Here is a 27962-nt window from a genome sequence, read left to right on the forward strand (position 1 = left end):
TAAAATAAAACTCGAGGCCTGAGCCAGCATGATGCAGGGGAATACAACTGGATAAATCATAGTCAAGCTAGATCCAAGTCCTTGCCCTGGATCATGAAGTCACGGGTCCCTCTGAAGAATAGCACTGTCCCGCGCAATTCCAGCGGCAGAGGGCGTGGTTAGACCAGAGGCGTTTCTGCAGACATCAGGAGATGGGTGCCTGGAGAGCAACCTGCGTGTGTGTGGGTGTGTACGTTTATGTATTTGTAGGTATTATACAAATATACGTACATATAATACAAATACAGATAATACGTATAATACAAATACGTATGTATTTGTGTAACATATGTTTATATGTTGTTGTGTAAACAGTTTGCCTCCACACATTATTTCCCATCCAGTGATATACACACATAAAAAAATCCTTTCTAGTCTCTTCCTCCAGTTTCTTCCTTCTCTCAAAGATTTCCACCTGGTAATTCCCTGGACTTTGCCCTCCTCTCATGGGTGTTCAAGCACACTGCAACTCAGTCACTTCAGAATTCAGCTGAGAAACGAGGCTTGCTTCTTTCCAATCCCCTGTTTCATATGTGAAAACTCCACATTTGGGATGACGGTTGCACTGAAGAGTATCGTTTTGCATTGGACTCTTTGTGGCACGAGGATCACTTACCATCCTCATCTCTAGTACTGTGGGAAAGTCTGGTCACTCTGAGCGGCTTGGTAATGGAATAGCAACAAGCAGGAGGGTGTTAAGCAGCACCAGCAAGTGCTTCCCAACCAAAGTACGTGCCTTTTTTTGCTTGGTGAACAGAATCTTGGTAATTGCCAATCATTATATATATGCATTTTTATTTGCAAAATAGTTTGCAAATTTGCTATTTAAAAATAGCACAAAACTTGCCATCTTTGTTTGGTTGATAAGCCTGTGTTGAGGGGTCACGTCTGAGTCTCCCTCTCCCTCCCTTCATCCCCGGTTTGCTATTGCTGTTTTGTTTTCTCACGTCTTGTTCTGAAGCAAACTGTGAGGTGATTGTGCTTTTAAGAAACAAGACATGCCTTTACCCCTCCTGTCCCACAGAATGCTCGGTGAGCCCGTACTCTGTCTCTTTGAGACAGACAGTTGTGGATTGTTGGCTGAACTTGAATGTGGTATTTAGTTGCATGCGCACACGTGCGCACTATTCTTGTCTCTTCTTTGTTGTGGCTTTTGTTTAATGACTAAATGTCATTATTTTTTTATCAAAAAATAACATTTTAATATTGGGGGGGGTTCTTTTCACTGTTGAAGTTCAATATTTAAGGAGCAAATCTCTGGTAAAATGAGAGTCCTGTGGGTACTATAAACCTGCGTGGAACCTCCATATGGTTAAACAAGAAAAGCAGGAGCAGACTATTCTTAATGAGATTGTACATTCCAGTAACACTTGGTGTTTCTGTAACACTATCTCATTTTTGCTGTAGTGATATTGGGTACATCTGTTAAATCCTATGACAGCTGTTAGGTAACATTGGTTATTACTTGGGTAGTGTCAAGAGTCCTTAAAAGGATGGTTGTCTTCATACTGTGTGGAGCCAGCCTGGCCTAAGTCTTTGGCCAGGGAGAAAACAGTGTACCTGAAACCAGATATTTTATCTTGCGATGGAAGCACCGTGCTCCTGTGACGTAAACGCTTCGTAGAAAAGAGTCTCTTTCAGAATAAAGAATGCATTTCCCTCATGGGGATTGAAACTTGTTGAGGGGGAAAAAAAAAAGTCAATAGTTTCCAGAATAAACAGACGTGTAAGAGGCCCTGTACCTGAATGGCAAGAAAGGAGAGCAGAGTAACTTGCCCTGTATAAGGGGAGGCCCATCCCTTGTGACAGTGGTGTTTCTAAAAGTAAATGAGGGTTTGAGTCCTGACATGAAAAGCTGGAGATAGTTTTGATATCTGACACTGGTATTCAGATGTTTACATAAAATGCAGCTGAAGATTTGAGAGCGTATAGCATTATTTTGTTCAGAAGGAAGAATTCCATGAGACATGAATCTTGAAAGAACATGGAAACAGCATTAAATGTTGCTGCAATTAGTAGAGAAAACAGCGAAAGAATCGTTATAGTTACTTCTAAAAGTTTGAAGACATGTAAACTGTAAACTTCAATTTGCTGTTACCTCAGAAATCACTTCTTAGAGTGGGAACTTATTTTTTTATGTAATCACTCTCAGCATTTTCAGCTCAAGTGTTCTCTTCACAGCAGACAATCATGCTGGTGAACTGCAGCAGTTTCTGCATCCTTTATTTAATGCTTCTCTACGCTTTGGCAATACTAGATGAACTTCTCCTGCAGAAATTCACTGTATTCATTTCTTTATAATTATTACTTGCAGCCATTTGCTGCATGCAGGATGACCACATATAAACACAGCACATATTTCAGTGGTGAGGCATTTCAAGTTTGATTCACTCTGTTTTCTTGTCAGTTTTACTTGGTTCATGTGATAGCCTTTGGATTTACAGTAAGTTGTCTCGAGACTGAAATTCAGAATGCCAAATTCCATCCCAAAGCACAGGTGCTCAGTAGAGTTCAGAATATATGAGTTGCATTAAATGTATGTGATTGGGGGGTGGGGGGGTGGTGTTATAGAAAAAATGGTGTGGTCTGAAGGCAATTACATTTTTCACTCTGAAGATCTCAAGGTAGCATGATGGTAAGGATCACAAATGTCTAGAATAATATTCAGGTGAAACTGTCACTGAATTATTATTTCCTTGGAAGATTGTGAAATACCATTGCTGCGAGGTATTAAGAACTAGTCAGACAAGTATTTGTCAGGAGTTGTTTATGCAGTTCACCCTTCCTTTAGGCCAAGTGGCGCACTAGAAAAGTCTGTTGGCAGTCCTTCCCGCTGCCTGAGAAGGCTTATTAAGCAGAAGATGGAACTGGAATAGCTAGTCATGCTCATTCAGGGACAGCCAAGTGTCTAATGATGTTTTGGCCTGTAGTCACACAGGCTGCAGATTCAGTGCAGTTTCCAGGGCTATCAGTGAGACTCTCCCATTTATACTATTGCCAGGGGAGCTTGGAATACAGACTTAATTCTTCAGTACTACTGGGTTGTCTGCATGAGCAGTGTGATAGACCTCCTCAACACTGTACTGGCTGTAGAAAATCTGGCAGAAACAAGCCCTAAAAAGGAACATGTTAATACTTGACTGAAAAAGCAGATGACATGTTTGATGTTCAGTTGGTCCTGAGAGTATATGTACATGAATTTGCAGAATCTGATGAACAGCCTAATACAATTACAAGCTAGAAATGGGATTCAGAGGAGGAAAGTGTATCTTAAAGTAGCTGTTTCATCAGCATCTATTCTGCCACAACACTGAATCTGAGTTACCCTCTTCTCAGTGCTCTTCTATCATATATACCAATGATTACTTCTATTTTTTTTCTATGGTTACAGTGTATAGAAAATTTATTTTTCCCAGAGTGTAAACTGACATCTTTTCTTCCTATAAAATGTTAGCAAGATACAAGCATAATATGCTGTATTAAATAATGCATTTCCTATACATATATAAATATATATATTACTATGGTAACATATCGGACATATTTTTAAATAACACAGTCTCTATTTCCCCCCAACATAACAATATTAAGACAAAAGTACATATAAAATCATTCAGTCAACAAACTAAACTAGTTTTAAAAGAAGATTCTGAATTAGGGAGGCCACTTGTCCAGCTGGCCCCCTTCCACCTGAGGTCCACATGTTCTGTAGGCTGCTGTAACGGACATGCTGCATGAAGTGAGGAGGCAGACTCACAAACTGCTACGGTGGCAGTGCCAGCGTGAGCACATACTGCCCCTGCTCCGGGGCAGACAACTCTCTTTTTCCTATGGCTTATTGTCCACTTAGCTGTGTTAGCTCACCTCTCTGTGCAACCACCCAATAAAGAAGATCAGAGACCTCACCTCTGTTAAAAGTAACTCAGGGAAGAAAAAGCGATGGTAATTTTTAACCTGATCAGTTTATTGCACCATCACACAGCCGGTCATACCAACACAACAGTGAGGAGGGGGCCAGAGCAGGGGCTGGAATGCGTGTATATGAGGAGGCAGCTCCTCCTGACGGTTTTGTTGTCAAAACAGTTGCTTTTGAAATTGTGGCCGATGTCACATTCGCATCCTGTCCAGCCTGCTGAGGGAACTGCTAGGTAGGAGGTCAGAAGGCCATTCATTACCATTCCAAACAAATTATTCTTCTGCAGTTATTTTCAATTTGTTGAAGAAAATGCTGTAAATATTGATATCTTGAGTGTCCTCCAGCTGTCAGCACTCAGCTGCTAGTGTTGTAGGGGTATTTCTGTATGCTGAATCATGTGGGATTACAACAGTTGTGCATGTCAGACTTTTTCTTCATTCTCTCCCCAAACCCTTATAGCAAAGACCATAAAGTGCCGTGTTAATGGATAACGTATATGTTGGCCATATACCACCACATCACCAAAGCCTCTGTACTAGGAGTGCGAGTGACCACACCACACTGAAAAAATCCACAGCAGAGATCTACCTGCATTTTCTGGTCTCAGGCCTGTATAGTAACAAGCACTACTTAAGGGACACCCTGTCCATGCACTTCTGTCTATTGCTCTGTTTCCTAGTATTAGGGGTATGTAAAATCAGACAATCTGAAATGGGAACATAACAATTTCCTCTCTACTTTTATCAGTGTGTATATCTGTGTACTGTCCAATACCTTGTGCTCAGTCACAGTCATTGTTGCCATGGCCAGTTAATCTGCTCTGACTGCTGTTTTAATGGGTCTTCATACAGGAATTGGATAAGCATTCCCTAGTAAAGGCCCATGAAATGAGATTTGGTTATTTAAAAAACAGTTGAGCTAAGGGACTGATGCAAAAATCTCAGTTCCTAAATTCTCTAGATTTTGCATTAGCAGCATTAGTCTTTTGTTGTTTTTTATAATGGGCTTTCTCTAATTTCATGGTGAAATTAAGCTCTTTACTAAAGAAGAGAAGCTTAACAGTTCTGTATTTTTTCCTTGTGCAGTAGGTAGAAATCAGTCATGGGGTGCTCCTGATGTTTTTTCAATTTATCAGCATTAGCTAACTGCTTTATGAATGCCCCTTTGCTCAAAAACACCTGATAAGGCAGTTAAACACAGATTTGTCACAAGGTACTCGTAACTTAACTCTTAAGGATCTAGCTTTACACTCTGACTCTCTCCTCCTGATTAATCAGTGAACTGAATTAAGCATGCTTTGGAAGCAAAGTAATTTGTTTTGCTGCAAATCTGTGAGGTAGACTCTGCCTACATAGCATGATGCAAAACCTGACAAAAAGGCAATTTAAAAATTTTTGTTGGGTCTGAAACAGATAATGTTTTTTTGTCCAACCTGATGACACGTAAGAGATATTTTACAACTCATCCTGTCTTGATTTTAGGCGATACTGTAATTATCTTTTCCTGTATCCTTTTCAGCAGCTCATGCATGAAAGTGCTAGATGTGGATATTCAATTTTTTGATATAAACAATGCCATAATTGCTGGCTTAGTAAAGTCTTGTTTCTATTAAGCATTTATTGTGGAATTGTTCAGCTATCTCTGGCAGTCATCTGTGGTACATAAATGGAGCTGGAATTAATTCAGGTAAAAGACTAGATCTACAATGGCAAGTAAGGCATGATGTTTCACTGTTTAACTCTTAGACACCCTATTTTTTCAAGGAAATCTGTAGACCACATGAAGGGGTTGTATGTTAAAAACAGAAGAACAGATACATAGTGAATTTAAACTCGGTGACAATTTTCATACTTCTCTTAGTTATCTTCTGTAGATGCATTTAATAGTTGTTCTCTGACCACAGACTGCTGGTTTATGTTTAAATGGATATTTATTCCTTTTCTCTTAACCAGAATTGCTGTACTTTAATGGCTCTCACTCAGTTTCCTCTAACTTAGTTTGAGGAGCTGCTCACTGAGTAAACTTTTTCAGTCAATTTATCTGACTTCTGTATGGTCAGTTTTTCCTAAATACCTTGCTGAGGCTGAAAGACTCACTGTTGATCCCTGGTGGTGGGAGGAGAAATCTGAGCATCATAGATGGACAGATATTCTACCAAAGAGAAAAAATAGTTAATGCTGTCTGTTGCAATCAAAAAGAAATTATTTCACAGATCAGATCTGCACTGATGTTTTAGTTCTTTGACAACTGAGGGCATTAATCTTAAAAATGCAGTTCAGTTGAATTTTACAGACAAGGAGACAACTTTTTCTTCTCACAGGTAATTAATGCAACTGTTAGGTACCTGTTTAGATGCACAGCCTGGCATGGGTGAGTTGTTAGTAGGAGGCTACAACACTGTAAATAGCTCAGGCTGCTGAGATCAGTATCTTTAACTCCAGAGTAAGAATTTGTGTTAGTCAGCCTTACTGTTTAAAAATTCCATGGATTTACAGTTTCTTTGGCCACTTCTTTAAGAAGACTTAAGGTTATATCCAAAATGAATGCAGGACTTCAAACTGGAGTTACAACAGTTTTTTAAAGGAACACTGTGAATATGAACAAAATTATCATAAACAACAGTGAATGATGGGTCAGACATAGTCATTTAAAAAGTCTTGCTCATGCAATTGGTAAGCATTACTCCATCAAAACTCACATTTGCAGCTGAAACTCCACAAGGTATTTGCCTCCTGAATGTGATTTGATTTTTGTTTGTACATCTCTGCTTATAGAAACAGAAAATGTATAAACAGCTGAGCACTGGGCAGTCAGGCTGATAGTTTCTCAAAGTCTTTGACTCCCATTTGACTGTATAGCACCGTTTAGACATGTTTTATATTAAGGCAAATAAGCTCTGGTGGCTGTGGCAGCTGAACAGGTTATCAGTATCTACCTCTGTCTTCAACCTTGAGAATAAAGGGACTAAAGTAGCCTGATACAATACAGTGATACAGGAGAGCAGGACACAGTGAGTCCTCAACCTGCAGATAATCATTCAATTACTTTGCCAGGGGTACAGGACATTTTGAATTTTACAGGCTGTTACATGTATTAAGTGCATTGGTTTAAAGGCAGTAATTAACAGCCCTACAGATTTGATGAGCACCAGGTATTTCAAAACTATTTCCGCAATTAAATCTGTTGTCACTAGTATATTCAAGAGAACAGCAGGGAGGCAAAGTCACTCAAAGGCCTTTGTAAATGGACTTTTTGGAAAACAAGTATGAGATTGGGAGAAAAAAAAGATTATTCCCAAGTCACCTGGATTTTAAGAAGATTGATTCTTCTAAAATAAAAGACACTTCAGTTCCCCACTAGTGGGTTGCAATCATCTTGTTGACTTCGAAGCTTTTTCTTGAAGATGGATATCGATGTGGATGGCTGGTAAAATATACTCCAGATCTCGCCAGCAGTAGTAACCTCACTGGAATCTTCTGTTTCAGTTGCAGATGGTATCTGATGGGATCTAGGAAACAAGAGTTAATCCATGTAAGTGCTGAGGTGCCTGGGAAGCTGCTGTATGTCTGCATTACTGTTACACTGGTAATGCTAGCAGCTTCCACTACCTCTGTGACACTTTTTCCTTCTACCTGCTGCACAGTTGTGTAAGTTTTTGGAGCTTTTGTTGGTCGTTTCTTGGCCAAAGGAAAAGTTAGGCGTTCTGCTGCTAGCTAAGTGGTCTGTACATATTCTATTACTAATTGCTATTAAAATAAATTAATCTCCTTGTATATTTAAGCATGGTTGTGGTATGTAAATAAAATATTCAACATTTATAATTTGCTGATACCCATTATTTTACCCAATAAGCGTCCATCTGGAGGACCCAAAAATTACTTGCTATAAGTGTAAAGAAATAAAGTAATAAAATTACGTTGTTGCTAATAGGCAAAAAAATTATACTGGTTAACTGTCACACCATAATACAGATACTAATTTCTGTGATTCTTTTTTGAACCATTTTCAGTATTTCAGTTAAAAAAAAGTATTAACTAGCCTATACTTATCTTTTTTCCCCAGTTCCCCAATCTGGGATGAGGTTTTATCATAATTTGACCTCTTCCCACCAGTGCTAGATGTCTGATTACATTTTCCTCTTTGCTAAATAACATCACTTTGCTAAATAACATCACATCACGTGAGAAATCTTTTTATTCCTTAAAATACCAATCTTATCAAAACAAGACCAAAATAAATATTCTAGCAGCAAATGCTATCCTAACTGACTGGAAAGTCATTTAAGATGTGCTTATTTAGTATCTTTTATGAGGATACAAATACGTAATATATAACTTGGTTTTAAATATGACCAATCTGACAGAAGGCAGAGAAATTAAGTGTACCAGGTTTGGTACAGAGCTGAGATGTCAATTCTTCAGGAAGAGTTTTGCTTCATACTCACCTCATGGTAATGTGGAGAAATATCTTTGCTATTATGGCTGTAACACTTAGGATGAGCAGTGCTGTGAGACTATATATTGTCCATTCTGTAAAAAAGAGGAGAGGGAGGAAGAAGGAGAGGGGAGAGGAGCTCTCAGTACATTCATTTCCTTACAGTTTTTAAATTAAGAATACTGCACAAAAGAAACACATAGCCTTCTGATTGTTTAGCCAAAATTGTAGTTTGAAGACGCCTTAAACCTTTAACTATTTTCTGAAAGGACTGGCAGAAACTGTGTAACTGTCAGTCAGACCTGGTTTTTCCCATGCAGGAGTGCTCCCTGTAAAATTGGAAGTTGGAAACAGACTAAACAACACACTGGAATATATGCTACCAGTAGTAACTGTTTGCAAGGACATGGCCTAGTTTTATATCAGTAATTATGTAAGTAATCACCAAGTATGGGGTTTTTTTTCCTTTCTAGAGTCTACTGAGACAGGTGATCAGGATTTGTGGTCTGCTATTACCTTACACTGAAGTCTTAGTCATTGTATTTTACATTTCAGTTTAGTTCTGGTTGTACCAGCAAGTCAAGCAGGACTTAAAGAACAGCCTGACACCTTGCAACATTTGAACTGTTTAAGAGATGAGGGCTTAAAGGAAGGAGAATTCTAAATTTTTAGATCAACTTTCATTTGGACTTCCATAATTTTGCAGTAGGAGGCTACAGCATGTCGAGATGGGAAAAGGGATGGCACTAGAATGTAACTGGTGTATTTAGCACACTGAACAGCCATGCAAGGACCTTGAATTATTAGAACTGGAAAAAGGCCATCACCTTCAGAAGTCCTGAAGCTCAAAGTAACAAAAAAAGGAAGCATAAGTTCCCTCACATCCAATGTCCCTTCCTCAAAGCACTGACTGTCATGAGGATTCAACAGTATTTTCATAACTGCTTAAAATCCAAGGGTGCACTTTCATCTTAGGTCAATATGCCCAAAGTAGTTTAACATTAGGCAGCTTAAATGTAGCTGTGGTAACCTGGGTGCTAGCCTGGGCCTAATGCCAGAATGTCTGCTCACAATCCTGGGCATGTTCTGCAGCCTGGCTAGTTCAGGTTATGCAGCTCATCTGCAGCCTCATGCTTCACGTTTGGAATGCAGACAGCTTCAGGACTACAGAACGTTTAAGAGTGTCCACAGTGAGATTAAGGACCAGCTTCAATGATACATAAGAGCAGATAAGGGTAGTTTAAAGATAGGAGAGACCAGTAGTGATATTCACCAAAAGTACATTTCCAATCTTCAGTTTTACAACTCAACAATTTCCTGAATGATGTCTCAAGGTGACTAGATACATCTCGGTGGCATCTCCCCTGCACCCGTTAACTTGCCTCATCCTTATCTAGCCCTTTTTGTATTATTGCTGTAGCTTCTGTGAACTGGGATAACTGGGATGCATCCAGCATTCAGGCTCTTCTGGACTCTGTAAAAGCTTGCTCTTTCCAGCACCTTTTGCCACCTCTATGGTATGCACTGGTTACTGAAGCTGATTCTAGTAAGGAGGCTTCTCTGACTCACATCTTGTTCTCCTGTGCTTTCATTCTCAAGGACTTCACACTATTTCCAACTCATTTATGCTGAGAAATTAGTTTTGAAAAGTAATGAGAGCAGCACAGTTAGTGGTAATTAGACTAAATGAAAATTTATCTATTAGTAAGAGGCACAGTGGATCAGATAATGTGGAAGAGGAAGCAAAGGAAATAGTGACTCTAGTTTGTGCCTTGGCAAAATATCTTTCCTGTTTCCATGTTTTCTTATAATATTACCAGGCATGGAGCTACTAGGATGACTTGGACTTGTTGTGATGACATAAAGTATCTTTGATGACCGGGCTGCATTGATGCTGAGATTTCCTTGTTCATTTATCTTCTCTGAAAGTGTCTGATTCGTTGGAATCTTGTTTTGATGCACATTGTCCTTCACAGCTGAAAACACAAAAGTATGATTACAGTAACAATTTCTTAATAGGTATAATTGGATTTTGTTTTGTGCTTTTAAACAGATGTGCTGCTCTCTGGTTTACTTAGAGAACTCCAATAATCAGATTATGTCTGATGCCAGAAAAAGCCTGTACTTCACCAAGTTGAGATTCTCATAATTTTTCTGGAAGCTAATTGTTAATATTCACAGTAGGTACAACTCAAGGACTAGAATGTTTTTTCTTGATGACTTTCAATCTGAGTGGAACAGACTGTTGGAAAGAGCCAAGATGAACCAAGATGCAGATGGACTGCTGGTTTTTTTAGTTTGTTTCAGCTCTGTCATTTTCCAATCTGTTTTGACAGGTATGTATAGGATGGAATTTTTGAAAATTTAAATTTTATCTATTTATGACATAGCTGACTGGAATGTTCCAAACTGAGAGAAATTTTAGTGAAGCTTTTACCCACTGAGCAGTGGCAACAAGATATCTGCTCTTTTTTTGCTACTTCAGAAATCTTCTGTGTGAATTAAATGCTTTAACAGCTCATTGAAAGGTAGAAACAGCAAAGTTAGCCGCTCACCTCTATATCTGATAGCAAATCCCTGGGCCTGATTGATTTCATCTGAGAAAAAGTACAAAATGACAAAATCCAAAGAGATGTTAAAGGTGTGGGGAGGCCGGTTCTTGCCATTAAAACGGGCTAGAACATGATAGGTATAGCCATCCAGCAATTCCACCATATCTGTAGCATCTTTGATTTCAAAAAGGGCAAAGCTGAAGTGGATTCGAGATGCTCCTGGAACTTGTATGGTCCAGTAACAGACTTTGCCTGTGCCGTATGTGTCGGGAAAATCTGGGGAATAGATCACAGCTGTAGCAGAAGTGTAATTCCCTCCACAGGCACCAATAAGAGCTGTGAAAAGGAGAGGGAGAAAAATGAAATAACAAGGTTATACATTCATTATGCACAGCTTTAGCACTCCATAGATTCTAATACTCAAATGTGACTTGAAGGTACAGACTTGCTACCCGAGAAGGATGTGCTGTCTCTCAGATTGCTATTCTTTACCTTTAACAGCACTGGCAGCACAGCCGTTCTGTTGCATTGGCTTGAGACACACTGATTGCTCCAAGACCTATGTATCAATCTCAAATACTGAAACTATCCCTTGTCCTTGTAGGTAACCATATACCCTCTTCTGCATCCATGAAGGAACAGGATGAAAGCTAAATGACTGATTCAGGGACTTCTACTCCATCCCCATCAGGCAGGCAGGCAAGAAGATTAGTGACCCTAACTCTCAATTGTTGAATTACGGAAATTGCTTCACAGCCTTTTCAAATTGAAAAAATGAATCTTCACAGAATAGCTGAGGTTGGAACGGACCCTTTCCTTGCCTAGTCCAATCCCCCTGCTAAAAGCAGAAGACATTGTCTAGTAGTGTTTTGAGTCTCCAAGGATGGCAACTTCACGGCCTCTCGGGGCAATCTCTTCCAGTGTCACCGTCGCCATAAAAAAAGTTTTTTCCTTATGTTTAAATGGATTTTCCTGTATTTCAATTTGTGCCTGTTGCCTCTTGTCTGTGCATTAGATAACACTGAGGAAGGTCTGGCTTCCTCTTTACACCCTCTCATCAGTTATTTATACAAATTGAAAAGTTTCTCAACGCTAAACAATCCAAGACTCTCAGCTTCTCCTTGTATGAATGATGCTGTAATCCCTTAATCACCTTTATGACCATTTGCATGTGCTTTTTAAGCATCCTGTCTTTTGATCTTGTCCAATTAATGTATGACCTTAAGTAACTTGAAAAACATCCTATTATGAATTCCAAAGAAAATATTTTAGATTCAAAACAAGTACACAGCCAGTAAATCTTTATATTGCTTGACAACTATTGAGATTCCCAGTGCAAACTTACTTACCAATTAATCCAGAGACAAATTCAAATGCCAGCTAACTGACTTGATGAAAACCAAATAGACACATATAACTTTCTAAATGTATAAAGGTATATATGCAAATACATGTGTTTCTATAGATCCCCTAAATATATATATTTTTTAAAAATGCGTATTTCACAACAAAACTGTTTTGATCAAGAGTTATCACTCCCCCATATCATAGGCTGGAGGACTGAAGAATGAAAGTAGATTTTTCCTGAAAGATCAATTAAAGTCCTATAATAGAGGGCTGCGAGAATGGAAATAAAGGAAGTGTTTTGAACAAGTGTCTCCATTTTCACAGGCCTCTGAGAAAGAGCTTTAATAAATACAAATTAAAAGGGAGCTGGAGGAACGAGAACAAGAAGTAGTATATATCTGCCAGAAAAATCACATGAAAACATTTCCCTCTCTTTCTGGAGCAAGGCCTGATCACAGCCCGAGCAAACCTCACACTTCAGTGCCGGAGCAATGAAAGACCTTATAGAGGAACTGAAAGAATACTAAAGAAGAATAGAAAGAACGTGAAAGGCCCACAGAGGAATCTGTTTTTGGCACTTACTCCATGCTAACAGAGTAAGTGATTTAATTGTATAGATAAAATTGTTTGAATAGATACAATAGATAGACAACTGAAATTTGTTATTGAGATATCAAATTTCCTCTCTGTGAATGGCTTATAGGCATTGTTACATTTGGCTCTGCTGTTTGTAATTATCGAATCACAAGATATTCTTCAAACAATATTAACTAAAAACGCCAATGACTAGTGCTCCACAGATGCCTAACAAAGTACAGCCTCGCCCCATATGGAATGGAAATGCTTTCCTTCTCTGATTTCCTTCTAGAGCCGCCAGAGTTCTGTGTTGTGGATCTGAACGTTACGGCTTTAGGCTGTGCCAGTAGCACATAAACACATAAGGTTGATGGTGTGTGTTGGGAGGTGTGTGTGTACAGGGATCAGGGTGAAGGTTCTGAGGGTGTGACGTAACCTGGAAAAGAAAAATGAGGTGCACAGGTGTTGCTCATCAGCAAAAGAAAATAGGTGGCAGTTACCAGAATGACCTCTCTTACCTGGCCATAGCTCTCTCCCTTGCTGTTTACCAGAAAAGACAGTGTAGGTCCTCAGGGTAACATCTTGCTGAGCCCTCAGTCATTCCAGAAAAGGAAAGCTACAAAGGAAGCCTTTATCCATTGAGGAGTTTGGAGGCCAAGAGTGGAAGGAAACAAGAGGATGCTGCAGCGTGAAGCTACATGCTGTCTCTACATTGAAAGCAACATGCAACTCTGGTGCATCTTTTTGTATCTTGGGGAGAATCTGAAAGTGAGCAGAGTGACTAATTCCTGTCTCAACAGAAATGTCTTTCTGTCTTGCTAGCTGGGAATCAGAATTTTAGAGTAGGGAGATGGGAAGTTTGGTTGTGTGTTCAGAAGGTGGAAAATTACACCACTATTAGTTCCAGGAAGTTTATAACTAGATTTAGAAAGGTAGCTTCTACATCAGAGGCAGTTAAGATCTGAGAGGCAACAATATATTGGTGCATACTGTGAGCTTTCCCAGCATTCCTGGATGTACTGGGAGCCTGTATGGCTGCCAGACAACTGGATACTCATACCATTAACCTGTGAAGTTACACAGTTGGCACTGGTATGTATACTTAAGAGTAGAAAGGAGGATTTCTACATATAAATTATTAAATCAGCGATGGCAATAATAGCAATCTAACTTGTTTGTACTTTTGCAGTACACTCCTCTGTCTCAATTCTACTACACTGCTTTGTGTTGTGTTAACCGGGTTATAGCAAGTCTCATCGGGTTTAATAAAAAAACCCAAGTTGGCGTAGACTGAAATTCTGAGGTGGCTCACTTAATCATATATCTACTCTCTGGTAAGATCTGAAGGAGTCTTTCCGTGACACACTGTTTGTGATAGCTGAGTTGGTACCATTTGTGGGGAAGTAAGAGACAATCTTTGGAGCATGAGTCAGCTGCCTGAGCAGGCATTATTTCTTGGAAGAGCTATTTTGCATTATTAATGGATGTGAATTTTATGCAGAAATGGAAAGCAGCTTTATTTTATACTGAAATTAGGTGTTTTGCTGTTTTGTGTGCAACAGTTCTCATTGCGTTTAAACCCTTTTCCCTAATTTGCTAAGCATTTGAGGCCTCTCCTTTGGGAAAAGCTAAGCCTGTTTTGATACTTACTGTCAAAAAGAATGACTCTGCCATCCCCACCACAAGGCTGAGTATGGTCTCCAAAGCAAACACTGTTGCATTCCGTACTGGCTGCCTCCCCGTATCTCCAGTAGTCGGGATTATTTCCACAGAAACAAGCATAACCTGATTCCATGCCTGCAAACTTTGACAACAAAGATGCATGAGGAAGGGAGGGATAATATTTAAAGGAGTGACAGCAGGAGGTTGTATGAGCAAGAAAGCTGGCAGCAGAGTATGTGTGTTTTGGGGAAGTATGATTAGTCAGAGGTCCCATGACAAACCGTTTTTGTTTGAGCTGTCAGAATGTTACTTAATTACATTTCTCATTACTTGAGAAAGTTGGAATGGAGGGCATTTAGGGTACTCTATCACTCATAACTGCAGTAAGCAAGCTACTTTCTTCTGGCATCCTGGCATTATTCATTGGTCATTTGCCCAGGCTGCTCTCGATGCAGAGGGAGAGCTAGATCCCCTGGAGTGGCAGTAAGACCTTTGATCTAAAGGTTAAAAAAAAAAAAAAAAAGGAGGAGGAGAAATATGATCAAGAGCTCTAGGCATATTGCCATCTTTTGTCTTTGAAAGCATTTTGTAAATGTATGTCAAAGAAATCACCTTAAATTGTTGACTTCGGCAGGAACTGATGCATGTTTGGATAGTAAGTTTATTGGAGGTCTCACTGGTGCCAGTCAAAGGTGGTGGCTCTCCATGATCCTTGTAACACCCAAGGTTCCCTGGCACTGGCAAGAATAACAGACAACAGTCATTCTAAAGGTGTGCCTGGAAACACCCAAGACACAGACCACTTTAAGCACTGCTTGGTTACTAAGCAGCTCTCTATACGTTCTTGATTTTAAGTATGGAAAATGTTACTCTGTGCTAGATCCCTGTCATATTTTCTAAGCATGCCCAGGGATAAATGACAGGTGGTGAAATAGCATCATATCTTCTTAGCAACATACCTGCTATACTGTGTAGTTGGTTTCTGTAAACTGCAGTAATATAGGCAAGATAAATACTGGTTCACTTCTTCTGATAGACAATTAAAAAAAAAAAAGTCATTAAGTAGGTTCAGAGGTTTTCTGGGTTTTTGACTACAATCATGCATATTCTAACAATGTAAATTAAACAATGTGATTTCTGTGTGATCTTCAAAACAATGATGTTCTGGAAATTTTCTGAATAGGATATTTGATGAAGGGAACCTAAACTGTTTTAGGACAGAGTTTGGCAAGTTTTACAGGAGATACTATATACTTATATAGGGGAATTTCCTAATATTTAAAACTTGAACTCTGATATGAAGTCAAAGTATCATATTTTATGGTCTGTACACGAGATTCAAAATGAGCGATACTACTTTTTAAAAGAAACATGTATTTATACTGTATTAATACAACGTCTCAAGGCTCCTTAGTCACTGAGAGCTCAGAGTTTTCCCCCTCCAGTGCATAATTTGTCCTGTTTCTGGTTTTTTTTGCACTTTTCATCAAAGCACCGGAATTTAGGCATGACTACTAGAGGGAGGATGTGGGGTACAATATAGTGCTGTGCCAATGGCATAAAATTATCCTTTGCCTACTTGTCATATCTGCTCACATGGAATTAAATCTATTACCAGCTCTGTGGACAGACTTTTTTTATCCCTGTACCAGATTGACAAGGATTATTTTTTGTCCACCTAGCCTCCCCAGCTTTGCATAACATGTGATGCAATCAGAGAACTGTAAGAGTTTTACTTATTCAGTCATTTTTATTTCAGTACCTAGTAAACTCTGAACTCTCTCTTGCTATAATCTTGTGGCACAGCACTGTTTCAGATTTTTGACTTACCAATAGGGTTGGGTGGGGAATGCTGGGTTTGGGGTTTTGCAGCCTCTGATGCCTGATAGTATCTGGATTATTTGTTTTGGGGCTCTGTTTGAACTAGCCATCTCTTGTACAGGTGGCCTCAGATAAGCTGTGTGTTAGTGAACTGCTTCTATATAATTGTACTTTCACATAAATACAATAGGAATGCAGTGATCCTTTTGTACTGAGCAGTCTTGTACAGTAGTCTTGAAAGTATCTCTTCACTGGATTCTGGAAGGCCCATTTCTGGGATTTCTTATACATGTCCATGTGTAGCAGCCATTGAAATAATACCTTGAATTCAGAACTTATATTTGTTTAACAAAGATGGTCTCATCCCTGTTGTTTTAGAATATTAAATACTGAGCTGGTAAACTGATGTCAGTTTACTGTTAAAATCTGAATCATCCTGACATCTGGGACAATTAACAGGTCTGAGAACTTGCTCCCAGATTTAGGCTATGTTGCCTATGGCAGCTTCCTTATTTTGAGGAAGAGGGTTAGAGTATCTATTAGTGATCAGCAAATATACTGGCATGTATATGAATATACTCTTAAGGGGGATGATTATAGTATATAAAGAAGAATTAATGAAGTTGGGAAGAAGATTCAAGTATGTATAATGCTTGAATAATTAGATAAATATTGTTCATAAATTTGTTTTCTAAGAATTATAAAATTTCAATTATAAATGCTTGCATGGAGCTATGGCTTTGATATGCCCTGCAGCAACATGCGTGTAAGTACCGAGACTTCAAGTTACAGCCTGGTTTAACATACCTCTGGAAATCCCCGTTTGCAGCCCCACCCCAGCTGAGTACAGCTGCGCAGATAACTCTGAGTGCTCAGTTTTTTACAGCACATGATTTCAATGCCCTGAAAAAGCTTCCTAGCTAACCAACCTAGATCATTCTCCTAGGATACCTGGGATTTCCTAAAAACTCCTGTTACATATAAACAATTTGTTTTAAAATTACCTTTATTGGTGAGATCCTTCAACCTTGTCTCCAGAGGATTAGTACAGTATGTTCCATGCTAAGAAACCAGCCTGAGTAATTTGAAAACTTCTCACATTTTGTAACTAAATCAAGCATATCATTTGTGTACATCCTAAAGCTTAACTAGTCTCTAGCCCAACAGTAAGTGGCAGTTTCTATGCCAGTGCTCAATGCTTTAAATTACTTTGATAGCAAATGAACAAAGTAGCTCAGCTAGAAGCACTTTAGTAGTCCCACATCAAATATATGATTAAACACTCTTCTGAACTGTGACAACACACACAAAAAAATTACTCCTGTATATGCATATATGATTTAGATATGCCAGTTCTTTCTATGGCTACCTGATGGTTCGGTCCTAAACCTGAGACACCACTGAATTACTACTGAAGGGTAATCAGAGTACACATTATAAGCATAATAGTAGAGGGGAGATCATTTGTAATCTGAGTTAAAGAAGTTCTAATTGGCAAACACTGCTTTTATATTGGATCCACAGTGATTACAGATTACTGTTTTTTCAACTATATTTCTAGTATATTACAATAATATGCTTCTCATTCATACTATATTAAACTGAATCAGGATGTATGCATAGGGAGCTACTCAACATAAATCTGAAAGAAGATAGGGTACATTCATGTATGTGGAGCAGCTCTGCAGAAAAGGCCCTGGAGGTCCTCATAGACAGGGAGCTAAACTGGAGCCAGGAGTGTGCCAGGCATCAAAGGCGGCCAACAGGCCTGTATTAAGATGAGCACTGCCAGAGATCAAAGGAAATGATTGTTCCTCTACTCGGCACTTGTTAGGACCACATCAAGACAACTATGTCCAGTTTTGGGCCCACCAGTGCAAGCAAGACATTAATTATCTGAAGCGAGTTCAGCAGAGAGCCAAGGTGCTCAGAGGGCTGGAGCACTCACCCCATGAGAAGAGGCTGAGGGCTGGGGCTTGTTCAGCCTGCAGAAGAGAAAGCTTTGGCAGCACCCCCCAGCAGCTCTGCAATATCTGCATGGAGGTTGTCACAACGATGGAGCCAGGGTCTTCACAGTGATGCATTTTGGACAAGAGGCGAGGAGCTTAAGTTGAAACATGAGATGTTCAGGCTGGATATATGGAAAATCTTTTCACCATGCTGGCAGTCAAGCACAGGAACAAGGGGGCCCAAAAGGAGTGCGCTCTACGTCCCTGGAGGTTGTCATGGCCTGACCAGATAAACATAGCCTAATCTGGCAAGCTGAATAACTTGGTCTGATCTCAGAGCTGGCTCTGATTTGAGCAGGAGGTTGGACTAGACAACAGCCTGAGGTCCTTTCCAACCTAGGGTATCCTATACAGCTATATATAAAGCAACAAAGAAAAGTATTTCTAGACAAGTAGTGACTATTTAGCTATTTGGACCTTCAAAAATTTCCAACATCTTTTGCCTTAATTTGCTCTTAATGTTCAGCCTACTAAAGAAGTTTGGCAAAAATGAGGTAGTGGGTGCTCTGCGATTACTGTCGATGCTTATCAATGATGTCTTACTGTTACATTGTCTTCACCCATTTCTATCTATTTGTTCTCTTGTGTTCTTCTTGGTCACCTCTTTTGTGCAAGCACGCTGTTTTTCTTTTAAGAAGCATCTGACATAACGAGGTCCTGGCAAACACCAGACCTTCCGCATATTACATGTTAGGGCACATGTATTACAACACGGAATTAATCTTTTTGAGCTCAAAACCATGTTCCAGCTATATACATCTAGCTCTCTTTCAAGAGCCTCCTAGCTTCTTGCAATGGTAGCGTGCACCAGTATACTGTCTCAAATTGTGTGAGCTCTCACAACAACTCTTTGTGTTAAAATGTATACAAGTCAAATCTTAGAGTGATCAGTACAGCTCTGTAGAACTTACCTGGCTCTGCCATTTAACACTTCATCAAGATTTCAGTCAAGTTTATTGCATGACATACATGCATGCAGGAAATATGATTCCAATAATGAAATCTGTTTATGTTAAGAGACTCATGCTGGTCATGAACATGGAGATGCAATTAAGTGGGACAGCAAGCCTTCCTTTCTTTTACCTTTTAGGAGCATAAGCAGTTATTTCCTTTGAATTTCAACTTAACCTCATTAGCAAAGAGACCAAAAAAGTCAGGCATAGCTGCAATGTTGCAAACAAACCTTCTGAAGCATTCAGTTCTGAATTCTCCATGTGAGATGCACATGTTCTCTCAGGACTCAGTGCTGCCTTCTTGCCTTTTATTTTGCTTATGTTCATTCTAGTCTGCTTAGCAGACAAGCCATTAAGAAGAGGAGAAGAAGAAAAGACTAAGCTTCTACTGTGGTAACTACCACTGTCTGTTGTGATTATGCCCATCCATCCTCATCTAACATTGCTAAATTCTGTATAGCATGTTTACACATGCAGAATGCCAGAACATGTTTCTGAATGAAACATTTAGTGTTACGTATATTAGTGAACAAGACACATGATATAATCATGTGAAATCATCATTATCATAATGAAAACTTCTTAACTGTAGATTCTTAATTATTGTTACAGTGAGTCATTGCATGCAAATCTCTCTAGGCAATCAAGACGCTTCATGTTGTTGGCACTGTAGTGGTATTATGTGGGTATAGTTTATAGGTAAATTGTGCTCCAGATACTTGTCTTTTCTAGTAATAAATATGATTATGGAAAAGAAGCTTATTTTTTTTTAAATATGACAATTTTTTTACTTCTCTAAAAATTTCAAATAAGATTTCTTTACACAATTGCTTTCTTGCTCCATCACAAAATTTAGTTTTGTATTATGCACTTCGCAATTTGGTTTTGATGGTCCTATGATTTAGAATCATGCTTACTGAAAACAGAAAATCTGGTAAATAATAGAAGGGTTTTTTTATTTGCACAGCTTCATAAACCATGAGGTTTGTATTAAAGACTTGGATGGGCTTGCAATGTACAGTTTGTTCTAAATTGCTGCAATTCCTTTTTCTAGTATCCAGTTTCAGTGCAATGCTTGAAGCAGCTGCTACTGGTCAAAAGGACATTTTGTAAATGTAAATCTGGATTATCAGTGCAAGTAAGTGTCCAAGTTTAAATCCTCTGCTCCCCACCACAGAGAAAATGAGTGAGGCTGGTTTTAAAAGGATCCTTTGTGTAGAACAAATGGAGTGGAGAGAATTTGCCTTTCAGCTTTTTTACTGGTGCCATATCCAGAGAGTTTATTAACATCTGTGGTCTTTAAAGAAAATGCAAATTCTTTCATTTTAGACCAAAATAAATTTCTTAATTAGGAGGGTCATGTTTCCTAAACAGGACTTTGTATATTAGAAAAATAAGAGTAAGATATCCTCTGAACAATAAGGATTGGAGTGCTGAATGATTTTACGTTATTTAAATTAGGCTCCTTAATCTGTATTTAAGTCTAGGTAAAAGTCACCTGACTTAAGGTCACACTGTTTGTTTGCCTAGCCTGAGGAGGTGAATCACTCACATTCACAAAAAATGAAAACCGTGGACAAAGTAAAAAATTACTTTAGATCCATTTTTCTTTGTTTGGTTTTCTCTTCTTAACTTCAAGTAAGGAATGCACTTCTTCCAATCAAAAGTATACCTACATAAGGACAACTGCTCTGATGCTTAATAGGATACACATAAGCAAGTTATCCTTTAGAAATAGAGAGTACTTGCACAGAAGTTAGGAAAGTATGTAGAGGCATTAATGATTAGCCTTAATAAAATGTGTAGTTATGGTTGCTTGTTAACATGCAAAACTAGAATAACTTTTTTAATATTTAGGCATATTTTAAAGAATGTTGTTAGGAGTTTGTCCTGGAGCATTCAGAAATTAAAATTTTGGAACATGTTGACACAAGTCATGACAAAACCTCCACATTTTGGACAAGGTAGATAATAGAACAGATTAAAATTAAAGACAAATAAATACTGGAAGGAAGCTTCAGGTGAATAGCTTGTGAACTCTCTGTTAAAAAAATTCCAGTTTGAGGTTTCACAGCAATGCTAATTATATGCACCTGCGAGGAACAGAATTCTAGCCCACAGCTCCCATATACCAAAAAAGCCACCTTACCCCTACCTCCTCTCATACTGCCTATTTCTTCCAAAGAATTCTGTGTATAATGTGTTATACACATTAAATTAATGCCATCCACTTTACAAGCTAATTGCAGATGATGGACACATACCTACCTTGCAAAAAAATTAATGAATTATTTCCTATTCATTTTTGTCCTCTGGATTTTAATAAATACCTCTATGGACATATCTCTATGGATTCAAAAAGCTAGCAAACTTTGTAAATTCTGAATGATTCTCTGTCTAGTATTATTTTTAAATAATATAATCCAGTAATTCTGAGGTGAGATTAAAAGGACTGCAATGGAGGAATGATTCAGTAAGCTTGTCATTAACTCTAGAGACCCATTTAAAATATTGCTTAGTCTGCATATAGAAATAAGATGACTGGCCTTATCCTAGTTTCTGTATGAAAATCACTACCCACTGTTGTATAACTGCCAATCTCTGTTCAACAGAGATGCAGGCCTAAAAAACTGCATGATGCTCTTACTTCGGCAGGATGGAATCTCACAGTATTTCCAATATATTCCATCCTCATGCTCTGCAATGTAACACCATGGGCTGACATCTCCATCAGGGTTCCTGAAAGAGAAAAATAAAGTGAAAAGTCATCAAATATTTCCAGAAACTACATAAAAATAAATTTCATTAAGCTTCAGCATCATCACTATTTTTGCTCTAATAACTACTGAATATTTAGCCCATAACTTACATACCGATAAAAATGCAAAACTGATCAGGAAGTTCAGAGAGCTTTGGTTATTACGGTACACAGCAAGCATAAAATGCTAGTAATGTCTAAAACATAACTTCTTTTAAGTCTGAAAGGTGCCAAGCTATTTCTGGACAGTACTGAGACAGAGGAAGATTTTTCAGTCCCACATCCTGCATGCAGGTTCCTTAGACTCCTAAACTTGATTTTTGCCTTAGTACAAAATAGCCCAGACTCCAACTTTCTGTATGTATGACGACGAAAACATTTATATGATAAAGTCTTCTGGGAAAGACTGAGGTCTTTTCTTCCCCTTCAGTAAAGCTGAATAAATATGTTCCAGTCATCTGATCTATTGATGGATGAGAATGGATGCCCTGTAGAGAAGGACTTGGGGGTATGAGGACGGAAAACTGCCTGTGAGCCAGCAGTGTGTGCTCACAGTCCAGAAAGGCTCCCGTGTGCTGGGCTGCACCCAGAGCAGGGTGGGCACAGGGTGAGGGGGGGATTCTTCCCCTCTGCTCCGCTCTGGGAGACCCCCCTGCAGGGCTGGGTCCAGCTCTGGGGGCACCAACAGCAGAAGGACACGGACCCGCTCGAGTGGGGCCAGAGGAGCCATGGAGATGCTGGGGGGCTGGAGCACCCCCTGTGAGGACAGGCTGAGAGAGTTGGGGGGTTCAGCTGGAGAAGAGAAGGCTCCGGGGAGACCTTAGAGCGGACCCCCAGGGCTGAAAGGGGCTGCAGGAAAGGGGGGAGGGACTCGTAATCAGGGGGGATGGATAGGACAAGGGATAACTGGCTTAAACTGAGAGAGGGGAGATTTAGATGAGATCTGAGGCAGAAATTCTTCCCTGTGAGGTGGGTGAGGCCCTGGCACAGGCTGCCCAGAGAAGCTGTGGCTGCCCCCTCCCTGGAAGGGTTCAAGGCCAGGTTGGACGGGGCTTTGGGCAACCTGGGCTAGTGAAAGGTGGCCCTGCCCAGGGCAGGGGGTGGCACCGGATGGGCCTTAAGGTCCCTTCTAATCTAAACCATTCTATGAGGTAATTCCTTATGTATACATGATTACCATTTGCTGTTGTGCAGCATCATTTACAAATGAATACCTACTTAGTCATTAGGTTATTTAAAGTTTTTTCTATGCCCACTTTGAAAAACAATTCACTTCAAAAAGATCACTTTAAGTGAATAAATTGTTATTTTGGACAGTCAGGTTGAAATATGACCTTTTCTTGTAACTAGGGCCAACTGCAATCTTTTTATCATATACTTGGGCATAATTCTATTAATGAGACCCCCCTACACTGAAGTTTCAGTTCAGCTGCACGTTGTCATTTGGGCATATTAACAACTCTTTGTGGGAGATCCAATTTTAGAACTGCTGGGGATGTTTTTTGGTCAAGTAACAAAATGCTGAAGACAACTGGTGAGCTGAATTCAATTTAGCTGACTAAAATGCTGCTAAGTTAGGCTTTCAAACAGACTAGTAGAAATAGTGGATGAGGAAAGCCTAAGACTAGTGTGCTAGGAATTTAGGTATAATGGCAGAGCTTCCGGTGGCTAAAATCAAGGAAAGCTTTTACTTGAAAGAACACAATTTTTCTTGTTTACACAGGTACAGGAAATTTTGGGTTTACACCTGTGTGACAGAAATCCGATGTTTGTAACTGAATCATGGTAATGACACTCTACATATAAATGCCTTAAACTGCAAGGAAATTGCAGAGAAATATGATTAATGTCTTTAAAAATCTTTGCCTTGAACGTCAAAAGTGCATACAGTTAGAAAACAATTGAGTGTCTTTCAAAATCTCCAAAAACTTCAGCCTGTTTAATTCTGTTAGGGCTGAAATGAGGTTTAGTGGAACATTACCAGGCATTTCCATTTTAACAGGGTGTCTTGCAGTAAACAAAGTATTCCAAGTAAGGACCACCCATGGAGAGATAACATGCTTCTGATTAATGCTTTAAGTGTAAAATTAGATTATTCAAATGTCCCTAAAATGGAACTTCAAAGCAATATATTATGCCTTTAAAAAGCCTTGTGAGGTATGGGTTGCCTCAGAGAAGGGAAGATCAACTTGTTCATTGTCACCAAGCAAATGAATGGCAGAGAAAGAGCTAAACCAGTGGTATCTTCACTCACAAGGCCTCAACCAGATTTGCATGCTAAAGATATGCTCTGACACTCTTAAAACAGTGGCTTTCCAAGTGTTATTTTTTTTTTTTTTAAAGAATGCAAATTTGAAAAGCATCTGTTAGTTAGGAACATCATTCCATGCACCTGTGAGAATATTCCTGGGCCAAGTGATATAGTGTAAGAAAGGAAATGGCTAACCTTCCAGTTAAACTCCATCTCAAAGAGGATAATCTAACACATAGCAGACTGAGGTTAAAAAACTGTATTTGGTAATCAAGTAATTTCTCAGGCTTACATACTAGATTATAGGCTTCCTGCTCCTTGTAACACTTGGCAAATTCTCATTTGCTAAGTGAGGCTCTAGTAAGGATTACTTGATTATCTGGATAAATATTTGTTTGTTATGTATATGTTTTGCTTTGTATTAGCCAGAGATGACTGTCAAAGGTAAGACCCTGTAGATACAGTCTATCTAGGATAGTCACACAGCAACAATCAAAATTATGTTCCTGATTCTGCTATTTGTATCAGAGATAATGCAGTGGCCACTAGCCTTTTTCTAGCTCCGTACTAGTATGCATACTGAGGAACACAGCTCACTACATTCATGAAAATTGTTAGGCATGACAATTGGTGGTATTGGGCTGAGGGAGGCTGTGAAGTTGGTGCAAAATGTTTTTGATGGGAACAGTCCTTCCAGTGCTTACATGCCGAACTGATACTAGACAGCTTGATGGGTTTCTTTGGTTTCCAGGCCATTTTTAAAAGAGAATGCCCAACTTCTATGGAGTTTTGCTTGTAGGTGGTGTATTTTTCTTTGTTCCTGTAAGATGCTGAACTGAGTAAAAAGAGAGTCAATTCAGAACTTGGCAATATTACTTTCTCCTTCTATGGCTGAAAACAGAGTCCGCTGGTGCAACACATTGAACAGCATTATTTTGAAGCACTGCTGCAGCCCCTGGAAAAGATCTTGAGTAAGTCTTTTTCTTGCCTGTCCTTCACCAATGTTCTTCAATAAGAAATATCCTCCTGAGTCATCAAATACTCCAGAAATGCCAGTAACTCCTTTCATCAGTGTGCTCATCTGTTTGCTGCACATCACAAGACCTCTTTTCTGTGCTTTTTCTTACTTACTCCATTAACTGGTGGTCTTCATCTTGTTTTATTTAATGTCTATTTATGATTAAATATGGAAAAGTTCTTGAATCAAGAACCAGGACCCTACATTCATGTTAAATGTGCTGAACTCCTGTTTATTAATTTTGCCTGATTTATCCTGATTTATATTGCTTGCAGTGAAATAATTTCAACATAAAAGTGGCAAGTGTATAGGCTCTACCCTAGAAAGCCTGTAACCTGCTAAGTAAAAGGATCTTCCACACAGAGGTGTGGTTTGAACCTTCTCACAAAGGAGACAGACATTAGAGCTTTTCTTGCTATGTCCCAGGTAACTCAGTTCTTAATCTCTTGGTTTAAACATCTCTGTCCCCACTACCTAGTGAGTAAGAGACACCACTCAACTTTATATGCATCCTAGATGAGCTGATGATTAAGGAACGTATCTGTTTATGGAATGTATATATCAGATTATTCCCTACCTACTTCTGCAGCAAGTATAGATGGGCATAAAACCAGCTGGTTAGTCCTGCAAAGGCAGAAGGTGTGCATGTAACTTCCTGATGCATAACATTAGGCGGTTAAATGTTACAGACTGAAAAGAGCTTGCAGAGCCTGAACATCTCTGAACATAGGTTTTTACTTGGTTCCTAAATTCTGAGGTTCTGATTTAAGCTTCATTCTGAGTTCTATCCATAGTTATGGAAGACTTCTCTAGAAGGCAAGGAAATGAAAGTGAATCTGCCATGGCTTAAGATGGTATTGTAACCACTGAGAGTTCAGCTTCTAAATTCAAATATAAACTCTAAATTACTCAACAGTTTATGCTCGCTGGGAATCTTTAGTGATGACATAACTTTCATTAGTGCAAAACTTAGAAATATGTATAACAGAATCAGGCTTGTGGGTGAGGATAAAAACCATAATGTTCCAGAGACTCCTACCAGACATTCACTGGTGCTTCTGTACTTCTGGCTTGGATAAATTTTTTTACTATCTCCACCTTTTCATTTAAGTAATCTCTACTCTTTCTCTATTATGCCAAATTACAGATTGGATATCTGATACGGACTTCAGGTGAGAGCTTGGTTGAAGAAGTTCTTCTAATAATGGTGCTTGTAGATCCAGGGTACTGACTACAGGATAAACTAAAAGTTGTTAGATATCCATGGTTCTGTCATTCTTCATTGTATGACAGAAAGTTTCCTAATTTTTTATCAACTGTTTAAAGTAACACTGGGGATATAGACTGCTAGTAGCAATGAGATACTACTTACCTGCAGTAGTTATGCTCTCCGAGCCCTCCCTCTCCGTTGGGATATTTCAGAGTATTATAAGGATGCTCAAAGGTCTCATTCCAAAAAAGACAAGGTTTCCCTGCATATTGGGAGGTCTGGTTCTGAGTGCCACGATAGTCAGCCCCATTTGCTGTATAACATTCTGGGAAGAAATGGAAATGGGAAAAAAAGAATGTATGTAGGTTTAGCGTTCAGTTCTTCCCTTGCCTTCCACCCCATCCCCAAGAGACCATGTTTCCTTTAACTAACAGGTTTCCTGCATACTAAAGATGCTGTCTAGGATTTAAGTTTTCTCTTGGAGACAAACATCTATTAAAGAGATCACGATTTCATTACTTTACTAAACAATGTATTAGACAGCTAGGTCTGAAAAGTGGTTAATACAATTAACACATATTTTCTGAATAAGCATCCTACATTTTTTACTGTTTTTCCTGTGGTTTATTCATTAGGATGAATTTCTAACTTGTTAATTTTCCAAAAATGAAATCAGATGATGTTATCAGTCTGCCACTTATCAGCATACTACCCAAAATCTCACGCCAGTTTAACTACAGTTTTGAATAACTGTACTTTATTAAGTGAAGCTTTTGTAGGCATAGATTTTGCAAACATTTATATCCCAATTTAGAGAATTTTTTTAGCATTATTTTCTCTGACCTGAATACCCTTAAAAAGGGACCTCCTTTGGTAGAGTATAATCATGATACTGTGATTTGCTACTAAAGCATTTATGCCTTCAGATTAAAATTTACAGGTTAGTATTCTTCTGCCTTGCTCATATTTTCTCCCATTTATGTTTGTTTTCCTAGCTTCCTAATACTCAACAAATTAGAAATCAAAGCAGAGAATGATTGCTCTAGTCATTAAATACACTATTGCCTTCTCAGCTGAACTACAAATCTCATGCTGCCTGTCTTATTAATGACATATTCTGATCAAATAAATATTCATATGCATGAACAATTTTACTTTCAATAAAAATGCAAAAAAAAATTTATTAAATTATGCACTGTGAGGGAGACAGAGCACAGGAACAGTTTGCCCAGAGAGGCTATGAATCTCCGTCCTTAGGGATACCCAAAAGCCATCCGGACACGGTCCTGGGCAACCTGCTTTAGGTGACTGTGCTTGAGCAGAGGGGTTAAACAAGATGACCTCCAGAGGCCACTTCCAACCTCAGCCATTCTGTGATTCTGTGATCATCTTTCAGAAACAGTCATTAAAATTAGT

At 39.0% G+C, this 27962-nt stretch overlaps 1 protein-coding gene across 1 annotated transcript; it reads right to left on the bottom strand.

The window, feature by feature from the left end:
- Positions 1–313: 313 nt before the first annotated feature.
- On the bottom strand, positions 314–26725 carry KREMEN1 (kringle containing transmembrane protein 1). Its single transcript, XM_026859623.1, has 9 exons — positions 26709–26725; positions 21957–22048; positions 15139–15263; positions 14515–14668; positions 10945–11277; positions 10207–10365; positions 8400–8484; positions 7259–7463; positions 314–3153 (listed from the first exon to the last, which is right to left on the bottom strand). Coding segments are annotated over exons 2-8 (1020 nt in total). The 5' UTR covers positions 21958–22048; positions 26709–26725; the 3' UTR covers positions 314–3153; positions 7259–7300.
- Between the last annotated feature and the right edge of the window lie 1237 nt (positions 26726–27962).

The sequence above is a fragment of the Athene cunicularia genome, assembly GCF_003259725.1.
Source record: "Athene cunicularia isolate RWA chromosome 15 unlocalized genomic scaffold, athCun1 chr15_part1, whole genome shotgun sequence".
Lineage (NCBI taxonomy): Eukaryota > Metazoa > Chordata > Aves > Strigiformes > Strigidae > Athene > Athene cunicularia.